Source organism: Pimephales promelas, chromosome 5 (assembly GCF_988280905.1).
Source record: "Pimephales promelas chromosome 5, fPimPro1.hap1.1, whole genome shotgun sequence".
Lineage (NCBI taxonomy): Eukaryota > Metazoa > Chordata > Actinopteri > Cypriniformes > Leuciscidae > Pimephales > Pimephales promelas.
The window spans coordinates 10,068,923-10,081,925 of NC_142773.1; the positions used below are offsets into that span (position 1 = coordinate 10,068,923).

At 37.8% G+C, this 13,003-nt stretch overlaps 2 protein-coding genes and 1 pseudogene across 2 annotated transcripts; 2 read left to right on the forward strand and 1 right to left on the reverse strand.

Annotated features, from left to right (window-relative positions):
- Positions 1-122: 122 nt before the first annotated feature.
- On the reverse strand, positions 123-1,039 carry LOC148981377 (uncharacterized; annotated as a pseudogene).
- A 6,258-nt stretch (positions 1,040-7,297) lies between these two features.
- Positions 7,298-8,846, forward strand: LOC148981378 (uncharacterized). The gene is made up of 2 exons (XM_089130954.1): positions 7,298-7,469; positions 8,134-8,846. The coding sequence occupies exons 1-2, from the start codon at positions 7,346-7,348 to the stop codon at positions 8,844-8,846; spliced, it is 837 nt and encodes a 278-aa protein (XP_088987080.1). The 5' UTR covers positions 7,298-7,345.
- Positions 8,847-8,866: 20 nt separating this feature from the next.
- Positions 8,867-10,582, forward strand: LOC120471838 (serine/threonine-protein kinase pim-2). Its single transcript, XM_089130953.1, has 5 exons — positions 8,867-9,019; positions 9,296-9,343; positions 9,468-9,846; positions 10,012-10,188; positions 10,372-10,582. The coding sequence occupies exons 1-5, from the start codon at positions 8,867-8,869 to the stop codon at positions 10,563-10,565; spliced, it is 951 nt and encodes a 316-aa protein (XP_088987079.1). The 3' UTR covers positions 10,566-10,582.
- The last annotated feature ends 2,421 nt before the right edge of the window (positions 10,583-13,003 follow it).

Consider the following 13,003-nt stretch of genomic DNA (forward strand, 5'->3'; position numbering starts at 1 on the left):
CGTCTCCTCGTCACTCGAGGTGTGTGTGAGTGTGTGAGACTGTGTGTGTTCTTCTGGGAACATTTGCTGATGAACGGGAGCGGTGTGAAGTGCTGGTGTCTCGACTCTCGTGGTCTCTAAAGTCAAACCGCTCTGAGGAACATCCTCCATTCCTCTAGTTCTCTGAAGAACAGGCAATAACATTACATGATGAACTCAGCGATTCAGCTAAATCAGTGATATTAACAGACACTCAGCTAAATTAACCACATTTACAACAATTCAGTCACTCTATTTAAACATGTGTGATTTTACTAACCTTCCTCTTGGTGTCTCTTTTAGATAAAAGTCCGTCATCAATAAATGTGTGATCGAATCCTGTGAATCACTGTCACATCCATGCGATAACAGTTTAGCAGCCGGTCTCTCAGTATCACTGTCTAATAAGTGTTGAGTGTTCATTATATTCCTCTTTTCTCCATCAGATAAAGATTCTCCGTCTGTGACACACACCTCCTGTTTAGTGCAAATGTCAAATCTCAACATCTTCAGTTTGATTTGTCCATAAAGATATCCAACAGTGCTATTTAAGGGAATTTGGTTTCTTTTAACATCACAAACAGGAAAAGTGAAATCTGTTTCTGGACCTTTTGGTGACTGTCCATTTGGGGAAAAGGATCTTTCCCATTTCCATGATTTCTAAAACAGTTTTCTTCTTTTTTTCACCCGTCACATGTCTAGTGCCGCCACCATTACCGCTCCTCACTTGTTGGTCTCCATTATGGCAGACGTGAAGACATCCAATTTCAATTCATCTGGAGGTTTTTTCTGCAGATTCATTTTTGTGTCTTTCCAATAAATGTTTTTCCTTAGGGAAGACACATGCTTTAACATTCAACGTTTTAGCTGACTTTGATCCCAGTTTCCTTGCTTCAGTTTTATTTCTCAAATTGTGTAACAGATTCTTGATCCGAATATCCGCTGTTTGTTGACAGAAGGAGAGGACAGCCGGTCGGTCACCATATGAATTAATATACTTTGCTATTTGCTCATCAGTCATGACAGAGAGCACAGACCTGTCGATCTGAAAGTGCAGAGAAGATCTAATTTTATAGACTGGTTCTTGAAAAAACATAAATGCACTCATGAACTCATAATATGTTAACACAGTTTAGATTTATTCATTTATTTTTTACAGCAAGTCGCATCTCTTTATCTACTGTCCTGGGTCTAAAATGGGGCTCGATATGAACATTCAGGGTATAATTAATCTAACTAGTAATTACAGTCGAGTGAATATGTTGGATCCCTGCAGACTCTACAACATATTTAGTATGTAACAAATAAGAGCGATCACAAACATTGTATTTAGTACTGCCCTGATAAAGCTATTTCACATGACATATGTTTACATCTACATATTAACAATAATTAATGAATTCGAACAAAATATAAACTGAATTATACCAGTGAAAGGGTTCATAAGTTCACATCATCTTGGTGACTTTGATATGTTGCTTGTTGATGAGCAATGCCTGTTTGAATGCTCTGTAATAGTTGTATCACACACCTCTACACTCTAAAAAGAGATGTGTTAAAAAACAACACACATCATGTGTTGATGGTATTTTGACACAAGTTTAACACAATGTGTGTTAAAATGTAACTGGATAGAATTTTAATGGGTGGAGGGAAGTTTGTGTTTATGAACCTAATTAGAGGTAGTATATTTTATATGGTATCCCATAACATGCTCTAAAATAAATGAAACAATACATTACAATAAATAAATAAAATCTTAATTCATAAAAAAAACTTCAGATTAATGAGTGTTTTTGGCAGCCAATCACATCATGCATCGGTTTCAATGTTTTTTTCAAATGCTGATTTCACTTGTTATTAATAACTAATTTATTATAACAAAAAATTTATTTCTGTCAGACGTCTACAGAAACACTTATTGAGAATTACCAGGTTTTGTGTTGATGATTCATTGAATGTTTGTTTTGATGTCACCAGAATCGTGATTAGTGGCAGCTTTATTTGGGCTCTTGACCCTTCACTCTTTACCATTTGTTTCTCTGTTTGCTGTTTCTGTGTATTTATATTGCACATCTGAAACAGTTGAAATTATCTTGAGGAAAAAGATCATTAAATGTTCATTTTTCAACATGATGTTTTTTAACATAGCAAGAGAAGTTTAATGTTTAAGAGATAACTTATATATGATCACTTATATTTGATAACAGATATTCAGTGTTTAAATTATATTATGGTGTACGCTACCTTATGCTATAATTCTTTAAAAAATATGTTTAGAGACAGTTTAAAGCTGCAGCAGAAACTAGTCAAATACAGACATCAAGAATCAGCATATAACTCTCAACAATGGTGGCAAAGCTTCATGTCTCTAGTATAAAGCTCATCTATAAGTCCCAGCATGCATTGCGGCATGGAACTTTTCGTTTGTCACCATTATTGAGATCCATACGCTGATTCTTGATATCTGTGTTTGACTGGTTTCTGCTGTAGCTTTAAACTTTTTTTTGTCATTCTGCACTTTTTAATTGCTGGATGTAGTTTCACAAAATCTTCAGAACTAACAATACATCATTAAAATAAAGCACACCATCCATACACTCAAAAACTTGATCATAACTTGCTGATTATGACATCATTAAGAACCATCTGATCATATTTTCTCGCAACATAACAGATGTATTTGATTAAAATACAGTTACAGCAGCCAGAGAAACACTAAAACAAGAGTAAAGGGTCAAGAGCCCAAATAAAGGAGCCATTAATCACGATTCTGGTGACTTGAAATAAAACTGAAATGAAACATCAAACCTCTGTTAATTCTCAATAAGAGCTTGTCTATGTAGATTAATGATGTTTAAAACATCCAAATGTTCAAACAAACATATTAAACATCACTGGACTACATAAACACAAGTTACCAATACGTGTCAGTGTTCATCCAAACACTTTTGTAAGCACACGGGAAGTAACTTTGGCAAATACTCTCCGACTACAGTCACATGTGACGCATATCTGACACAAGTTGTGTTACTATAACACATTAGTGTGTAAAAGGTTTCAACAACACACTGCTGCCGTCTAACACATTAGTTGTGTTAAACGTAACAACAAAATGTGTAATCCTTATAAACACAGAGATGTGTAAAGAAACAACACAGGTTGTGTGTTAAATTTGACACAACATGTGTTGTCCTTGAGCAAACACACTACATGTGTTAAAATCTACAAAACGTGTTAAAATCTACACAACATGTGTTAAAATCTACACAAAATGTGTTGTCACTGAGCACACACACTACATGTGTTAAAATCTACACAACATGTGTTAAAATCTACACAAAATGTGTTGTCCCTGAGCACACACACTACATGTGTTAAAATCTCACAGCATGTGTCATTTTTAACATCTCTTTTTACAGGTTGTGTTATTTACAAAATCATTTTATAAGAGTGCACCAGTGTAAATAAAACTTATTTACACGCAATATTTTGTCAGTTGCTACATTTTAATCTAATTCAAAGTGCAAACTTAGTGAAATCACACTCCCTGTGTTAAGAACAATAACACACTGGTTGAGTTAAAAGTAACACAAAATGTGTTGTCCTTAACTAGACACACAGGTGTGTTAAGATATAACACAGGTTGTGTTGTTTTTAACACATCCATTTTAAGAGTGTGGCAAATTTGAAGCAGTGTTCAAGTTTTAAATAGTTGTACAGCTTGAAATGTAAAGCTTGTTCTCATACACAGTTATGGCCTATTTATGATGAATAAAATGTATGCTTTTATTTGTCATTAAACCATAGACAGTGATTTAAACTGATGCAAACAGGAAAAAGACTTATCCTGTCGCCCCCTCTAGTGGACAGCATGAAGTATTACGCCTTCATTGCTCAGACAACGCAAGTCAGTTTGGGAAAGTAAGTCTGACCAGTTAGAAAAGATATAAGCGAGTCAGACCATATAAACTTTATTTCTATTCAATTTTCAAAATTATTTAGGCCTTATACTCTGTCTTTAGTTCTTTTTAACTTGTATCTCATTCAGGTGTGTGTTTTATTTAGCTACTTAAGAAAATTAAAATATCTATAAACTTTTATGAACACCCATCTTTTGAACCCCCAAAAATGTTCAACCATGATATCCTGCCATTTTTTATAACCATTGTTTCTACCACTATTCAACTTTAGCTACTTTTTAAATTTATTTTTGATCAGCACTTTGACATGAGGATAAAATTTTTTTAAGAAGATTGGCAAGCCATTGGAGAGTCAACTACAGGAGTCATCCTATACATGGTGTAAATAAATAAGCTTTTTTGTGAACAAAAATATTGTTTTTTTCTTTTAAATGGCCCTTGGAATTTTAGAAAATGGTTAAATGGTGTTTGTCTTCATTAAATGACACTGTTCTGTATGATGACCAATTGTGAATAGTACAGCAGATATGATTACACAGTACTGTAGCCTATGTCTAAAGGGCTAAATATGGTTAATACCTAAATGTAACTTTATATAAATTCACAACAACATATATCAGTCAGTTTCCTGTAGGCCTATAGGTCAAATATCATTACTTTGTCTATCTGATTCAACTATGTGTATTAATATTTTTTAAATATACAAAAAAGAGTGAAGCCCAACTGAACATCTGGATGTTTTAATCTTTAGTCCAGATAACTCCACTGTCTATAACGTTTATTTAAATAAACAATTTTTTACACTTACTTATTTTACACTTATTTTTACAGTTATCTCTCAAAATGTGCAGACAGTGGAGTCATACCGGACATATGGAAAACATCAACAGTAATACCCATCCCTAAAACAAAATCTCCTAAAGACCTTAATGAATTTAGACCAATTGCACTGACTTCCCTGTATAATGAAATGCCTTGAAAAAATCGTAAAGGACATAATCATCCCCCTAACTGTAGACAAATTAGATCCATTACAATTTGCATATCAAGAGGGCAAGGGGGTAAAGGATGGAAAGCTTTTCATTCTTGACAGGGTGTATAAACATCTTGAGAAACCTGCCTCACACGTAAGAATTTTATTTGCTGACTTTAGTTTAGCTTTTAACAAAATGCAGCCCCATATCCAAATCGAACGATTAGCCTCACATTTTAAGTTACCCGAGCACATCTTATTATTAGTTTTAAAATTTTTAACAAATAGAAGGCAGCAGGTATATGTAAATGGTGAAATGTCATCTGTCATCGTGTCTCTCCTCAGGGCTGTGTGCTTTCACCCTTGCTGTTTATATTATACACCGACAACTGCAGGTCATCTTGGGAGAACAGCTATTTGGTAAAGTTCTCAGACGACACAGCCCTGTTGTCCCTATTACAGGGCAACCAATCTGATCACAATAATGCCCTCATGGAACTTGTCAGATGGTGTGAGGACAGCTTCCTTGACTTAAATGTGTCAAAAACTAAAGAAATAGTCATAGATTTTAGGAAGCATAGTGAAGAACTGAAATCAAGTGTAGTACACAATGAAAATGTTCAAACAGTTCAAACAAGTACTTGGGCACAGTGTTTGACTCACAACTGAAATTCAGTGAGAACACTGATAGCATTATTAAGAGAGTAAACCAAAGAATATACTTACTGAGAAAGCTTAACTCTTTTGGGGTCTGTAAAAGAATTTTATGTACATTCTATCAGGCCTTCATTGAGAGTCTACTAAAATTTTCTTTCCAAAAGTTTGACCAACATTGTTAAGTTATGCTCAAAAATCACTGGACGACTGAACTGACGAGCTGTCAAAAAGGCAGAACGAATACTGTGTCAACCAGATCATGCACTTAGTGAAGAATTTGTTGTCATGCAGTCAGGTCGGCGGTATTATGTGCCAAAACGGAAAACTAACCGCTATGCTAACTCATTCATTCCTTCTGCTATAAGACTTCTAAACGAAAATACATAAATATATGGAATTGGTTCTTGCTTTCCACTGCTCTGTTTAGTCAATGGCAGGTGAATGTGTGTGGGTGTGTGTGTGATACTGGATGGTAAACTAGTGAGTAAATATGTGGATGTGAGTATTTTATTTCTTTTATTCATTGTGTGTTAATGCATTTTAACTAAATTATAGATGGGTTGACTGTAAAGCTGAATTGCCCCTTGGGGACTAATAAAGGTATCTGAACTGAACTGAAATACCTAAAAATTAGTAAAAGTCGGGATGACGGTTTGTTTCCAGCGTCGTTTTATGATATTTCGCCGTATCCTTCTCTCCCAACTTGGACGCATCAGGAACAACCCATATAAGGCTCCAGTGTATGCTCAAACGCTGTATTCTGCTGTCAGGCCGTTAGATGGCGATGAAACACTTTAGACCAGGGGTCTCCAACAGGTGGCTCGCGAGCGAGCTACCAGTATAATTAGAATCTTATTCACGGTGATTAAAGATTATTAAACGAAAGGATTGAAAACTTGATAAACCACCAAAGGTACATGGCGATATATTTACCAGGTAAATTGGCATTAAATAAAAGAAGAAGAAAGGAGTAAAACGGCGCACTTTTTCTTGAAGTCCGTTAACCGTGAACTAGGTTGGCTCAGCTGATGTTATTCCCGGACGGACGTGTATTTAAACTTTTTTACAGTCTGTGATTTAATTTTAAACCTATACTTCGAGTAAGTAAGTTTTGGTTTAATCAACCAAGTTCAGTGTTTGACGGTATAACCAGGCTTTATTTAGTGAAATGCAGATTTGAATGTTCGATCGCTCTGTGATCGTAGACGTAGTAGCCCAATATTACCTTAATGGTCAATTTTTGTCAAATGTTTAGTCGTTGTCAAATGTTTTAGACCAAAACCTTGTCAAATGTTTAGTTGTTAAAGTAGATTGTGTGTTTGTTTGAATCGAGATCGCTATCTTTTAATTGTGTCTCTCTTTTCAGGCTAGACATCATTATTAAAAAGAGTTTACATTAAATCCGATTAAACCTGTGTATTTGAGTGAAAGTATCTCAGTGTTTATTTTAGTGTTTTCATAGACACATCGAATTTTCAGTTAAATCGATATTTCACGTGACTTACAACCTGCAATCCCCCCCCCCCCCCCATAAAGTGACGGTTGCACGTGACTCACAACCTGCACCCCCCCCCCCCCCCCATAGAGTGACAGTGGCACGTGACGCACAACCTGCAGCTGTGGAATGTCTGGAATGTTCTATAGAACGTGACGTCACAGTCGAGTACTGGTCGAATAAAAGCTGACTTTCACAGACTTTCAAACATTCTCTTTATTGCTTTGCTGATAATTTTCTACTGGCATTTATTGCAGTGTAATTATTTAGCATTTCAAAATGGGAGCAAACTTTTCTTGTGTTAATTGTCGTGCGCATGATTCTGACAGTGTGGACAATTTACACGTAAAGGAGAACGGCAAGAGGAGGAAGGCAAAAACCATCAAGACCAGCTCCAGTCAAGGTAAGTAAAAGGACCAGACATGATGTAGAATATGTAAAGTTCTGTTTTTAAAGTCTTATAAATAATAAAAACTTTTACTAGAGAATTCAGTAACATAATATGCTTGAAATATAATGCAAACTACACATCTTTGATGACAGATATGTGAATGCATTTTAACAGACATTCAAATGTATTACCTCAAATTTTATTGAATGTGAAATTGCTCACAAATTATAAATTATTACAAATTATGCCCAGTTGGCCAAATTCATTGTCTGAAAATGAAGATGTTGTGCTAATCAGATGAAAAATCAATGAATTCTACATTTGCATGTATGATTGCCTAAAGGGTTACCAAGCAACATCTGGATGGCCAAATTAAAATTTACACACACAACTATATTAAATTTAATGCAGGGGACTTGGTGTATGTTTTGAAATTTGAAGTATTTTTAATTTGAACTTAAACAGAGAACAGAACATTCTCGCCTGTTCTCACTGACCGACAACTGAGGAAGCAGAATGCACGAATTAGACCTGTGTGAATGCCCCCGAAAACTCGCTTCATTAATTACATTAGCTGCACCAATATTAATGTCTAGTAATGAATATGGTTTTGGTTAATCTTTTATTAATAGAATTTCATTAAAACCATCTTTTGTTTTATCATTTCCCTCTTTAGATCAGACTTCTCAGCTTGTTCCCCGTACCATTGAGGCTGAAATCCTCAGCGTTGCAGAGGAACCAGGTCATGCTGAAGTCGATGACGAGTGGAGTGAAGACGCCTTCCAGGACTTAGTGGGAGATTCGTCAGAATGGTCTGCCGACGTCCTCAACGCTTTGAGCTCTGTCTCGATTCTTGACGTCCTCCAACCTACAGCCTGTGCCACATCTGATAGAGTTCCAGTCCTAGATGTGGCCACCTATAGAGCCAACGTCCGTCGAGTTCCAGCCCGACATGTGGCAGACTCCAGTGTGGACGTCCCCCAGGTCCCAGTCAGCACCACATCAGCTCCAGGATTGGAAACGGCTGACTGTTGTGTTGATGTTCCAGTCTGTGCCACGTCAGACTGGGAAGATGATGGCCCTCCAGACTGGGAAGATGATGGCCCCCCAGTTCCAGACTGTGCCACATCAGACTGGGAAGATGATGGCCCCCCAGTTCCAGACTGTGCCACATCAGACTGGGAAGATGATGGCCCCCCAGTTCCAGTCTGTGCCACATCAGACTGGGAAGATGATGGCTCCCCAGTTCCAGACTGTGCCACGTCAGTCTGGGAAGATGATGGCCCCCATGTCGCACCGACAGTAGACACTGTCTCTGAGAATGAGATTATTTGTAAGTTGACTGTCATGACTCCGACACAACACAATACAGACAAACTTGTGTTGTGATATTATATCTGTCTTTACTCATGTCAACTCAGGCAAAAAGCAGTTTTCATGTCAACTCTTCTATGTTTCTTTTAACAGACGTCGGTTGCTGGAGCTATAAAGTCGGCAGGAAGCTCGGGGAAGGAGGATTTGGAAGCGTTTACGCCGGGACTCGCTTGAAGGATGGCCTCAAGGTATCATTTAATTTACTTGCATTATCTATCAAAGTGTTCCTGCACGATCGTATATTCGAATAACTCTTCTTTTCAAGCATTCTCAGTGTATCTTATGTTCACTTCTTAGAGCACCTGACCTCTCAGACCTGTTTAAATTGTTAGACTTGCTCTACATGATTAGAATTTAAATTGATGAAACTGAACAGGTCTGTTCAAGGTTGATGACTGAAATATGAACTGCACACACATTGGAAATAATTCTAACTCAAATCCATTTTTTGTTTTGTTGATTAGGTGGCGCTGAAATTCGCTGATACCGAGGGTATTGAGTGGATCAACATTGTAAGTACTCTGTTTCTCTCAGTTCATTTTTCAATGGACAAACTGCTATTGTCTGTAGTTTAGTAGTGTTCTACATCTTTTCTCCATGTACAGTATAAGATCATAAGAATTGTCTTTCTTCTAGGAGGATAATCCTGAACCCGTTCCTCTGGAGATCGGTCTGCAAATTCTCGCCAACAAAGGCCCCAGGGTTCCCCAGATCATCCAGCTTCTGGACTGGGACGAAGAGCCAAATCGTTACATCATGGTTCTAGAGTTCCCTACACCCTGTGAGAGCCTGATCGAATATCTGGACCGGCACGACTACTACATCGACGAGAACGTGGCAAAGGTCATCATGCATCAGGCAGCAGTCGCAGCTCAAACATGCTGCCAACGTGGAGTGTTGCATCGCGACATAAAACTGGAAAACCTCCTGATCAACCCGGAGACGCTGGATGTCAAGTTGATTGACTTTGGATGCGGAGAAATCCTGACCGATGCGGGATACACGTCCTTTGCTGGTTTGTATTATTCCTCAGAGCTGTAATGTGGGTCTCAAACTTAGATGACGGGCCAGAAGCCGTCAAGGTCTTACAAAGTATCATGTAATGGGATCCACCATTGTGAATCAATAGCATCAAATCATTTCTTGCATGCTAATAAATACTTTTTTCTCTTTTTTGCAGGCACCGAAGAGTACTGCCCCCCTGAATATGAATCATACGGCTTTTATCACGGCAAACCAGCGACAGTGTGGTCACTCGGGGTCCTGATGTTTACACTGGTGTGTGGAGAATTTCCATCTTCAGAAGACTTGGATATGCTAAATGACAACATCTGGACAAGAGATGGCGTATCACAAGGTTAGATCTACATTTCAGCAAAGATCACTTGCAATTCTAAATCATACAAAGTAGAACAAATTAATATAAATGGTTGTGTGGGTAATGCAGTAATATTTAGATATTTCAGCTTAGACTCTTAATCAAAGAGAGCGAGTGTGAAGTTTAAGGTAATAATAGGACTTCTCTTCTCTTTCTTCACAGAATGCTGCAAATTACTTTGCTCTCTCCTGCAAAGGAACCCAGCGAAGCGGCTTGATTTGGATGTTGTCTGTCTCCACAAGTGGTTTAAGTACTTCGAATATAGATTTTATGAAGAAAGATCTGAAGACCTTCTACAGAAAGACTTGCCACCCGCTGTTCAGGATTTTTTAAAACTCTTTATAAATAAACAATAGATTTGACTTTTAAACAACTACATTGTCCACAGGAAATCTATTAAAACTTAATTTCGTGTCAAAATATTGTGATCAAAAAATTTCACAGACTTTCTCCTTTGAACTTTACTATTACTAATTGCGTCATGACCAAATACAACCAGAAACAATTATTCAGTCTTTTTTGTGAAAGTTAATTCCTCGCAACCTGTTTTCAATTGGCTGAGCAGCGCACGAAACAGGCATTTTTCTCAATTCCCGCTATGAGAGGAATGGGAAAGTTGCCCGTATGGCGGCGCCTTACGCATTATTACGGCGTACGACATGTATGACGTCATTGACATTATTTAAAGCAAAAAGTGACTCTAAAAAAATATAACACCAAGCGATGTGTAATTGCTTTGCATCTCCTTTCGAATACAAGTTTCAAATTACTAGACAAAAAATGATATCCTGAGAAAAGTGTATTTTAAGGGGTATAATTCACTAGACCTCCATTTTCTTTATGTGATCGCCCTCATATGTAAACAGACTGGAACTGCAACCAGTTCTCCCCATACTAGTGTTGTCAAAAATATCGATATTTTTCAAGGTATCGTATCAAAGTTAGAAATTCTAGTATTGTGACAACACTACCCCATATTAGACATTCTCTGGTTCGATCTTCAACTCCACAGAGATTGTAATTCACTTGTAATTCTGTATCATAAAAAAAACAGAACATACAAACAGTGCACATCGTCTCCTTCCACAGACTGACAGACTCGTGACGAGGCATCGGGACCCAGGTTGAGACATCCTTTCCAGTGATGTATTAGCAAGATGAACCGCTGCAACCTAAGAGTCCGCCGGGTCAATTGAGAGGAGGTTTGGGGACTATTGAAGGCTATTGGTCGCTGTAGATATCAAACTGCCTCCCATCAAGGTAATTCCTCTATTTTTCCACCACCCAGACCACAGCCAGACACTCTTTTCCTGATGTGGAGTAATTTAGTTCTGCTCCTCGTAATGCCCTTGAAGCATATGCTATTGCTCTTTCCCCCTCAGGTGTTTTCTGGGTGAGAATAGCTCTCAGTCCCACATCACTGGCATGATGCATCAGTATTCACCTGAAGAGTTTGGTTGAGGTCAGGCTGCATCAATACAGGTGGGTCTTGCTACAGAATTTGCCAGGACCTTCTCCATAAGCCTCTGGAAGGGAATGCAGCATTTCTGAGCCGGCATGGAACGGGATTGGAATAGCCCCTGGTTGGTGATAAATGCGGTTTTCTCTTTACTCTCTTCCTCCAGATCCACCTGCCAGTATCCTGACTGCAAATCCAATGTGCTGAACCAGGTGGCGCCATCCATGGATTCCAGGATGTCATGAATAAGCGGCATTGGATAAGCTTCAGGTATGGTGTTTCTGTTAAGTCTCCTATAGGCCACACAGAACCTGGGGACGAGGACTACGGGTGATGACCATGGAGAGAAGGATGGCTCAATGATGCGGTCACTTGCTGGCTCAATAATAACTGGAAACCATCAGATCTCCTTTGAGGCGTGTCATGATCTGTTGAAGAACGAAAACTAAATCATCATGATTGTCTTTCACGATAATGAAGTATTTTTTTAGTGAGACCTGACACATTTAAAGGGATAATTCACCCAAAAGTTAAAATTCACAACTACCACTTTGACACTTTAAAAAGTTCATAAAGAGATTGATGAGCGGTTTAGTCCAAAACTTTTCTGAAGAGACTGAATCGCTTTGAATTTAGGCTTTTATTCTGAATATCTTTTATTTGGACCGTCATGAGGGCGAGTGATTTAGGACAGATTTTTGGGTGAACTATCCCTTTAAAACGTGTCACCTGAGAAGCGCTAATGAAATGTCACCGCTATGGTCCTTGATTTTGGCCCTACAAAACTATTTCGTCCAAAACTGAAAATGAATCTCTACCACTTTACTACTTGTTACAGCACAATATAGACATCATGTAATCGCTCAGTCAGTTTCTACAGTGGAAAAACGTCAATACAAAACAGCTTGGAAATAATTTAACGAAACATTAGTGATCTTAGGAAAATCATTAAATGTCCACAAACTCTAGAAAAAAACTGCGATTAAAGCTGTATCGGTGTTTATAGACGTAAACCATTGTCGGTAACGATATAAAAGTGTTCGATATAGCGCTCAATATTTTCATTAAAATGTGCACGCTTCGCCCGTAGATCTTGGTTCATTTGAAGTTCAGTTTCAAGACTCACACTTATTTAAAATGAAATTTTCTTTTAATAAATTATCATATTTTAAATCAAGGAAAAGTCTCTTTTCGCATTTCTTTCTTTTTCCTTGTATCGAAAACGTACGAACCGTGACACCACTGTGTTCTATCAAACCGAACTGTGAATTTTGTGAACTTACACCCCTACTTATTACAGATGCTGATCTACCTCAAAGTTTGCCATTATTCTAC

Coding starts and splice junctions, on each gene's coding strand:
- LOC148981378 (XM_089130954.1), top strand. CDS start 7,346: ATGGGAGCAAACTTTTCTTGTGTTAATTGTCGTGCGCATGATTCTGAC. Junction 7,470..8,133: donor CAAGACCAGCTCCAGTCAAG/GTAAGTAAAAGG, acceptor TTCCCTCTTTAG/ATCAGACTTCTCAGCTTGTT.
- LOC120471838 (XM_089130953.1), top strand. CDS start 8,867: ATGTCAACTCAGGCAAAAAGCAGTTTTCATGTCAACTCTTCTATGTTT. Junction 9,847..10,011: donor GGGATACACGTCCTTTGCTG/GTTTGTATTATT, acceptor TCTTTTTTGCAG/GCACCGAAGAGTACTGCCCC. Junction 10,189..10,371: donor AAGAGATGGCGTATCACAAG/GTTAGATCTACA, acceptor CTTTCTTCACAG/AATGCTGCAAATTACTTTGC.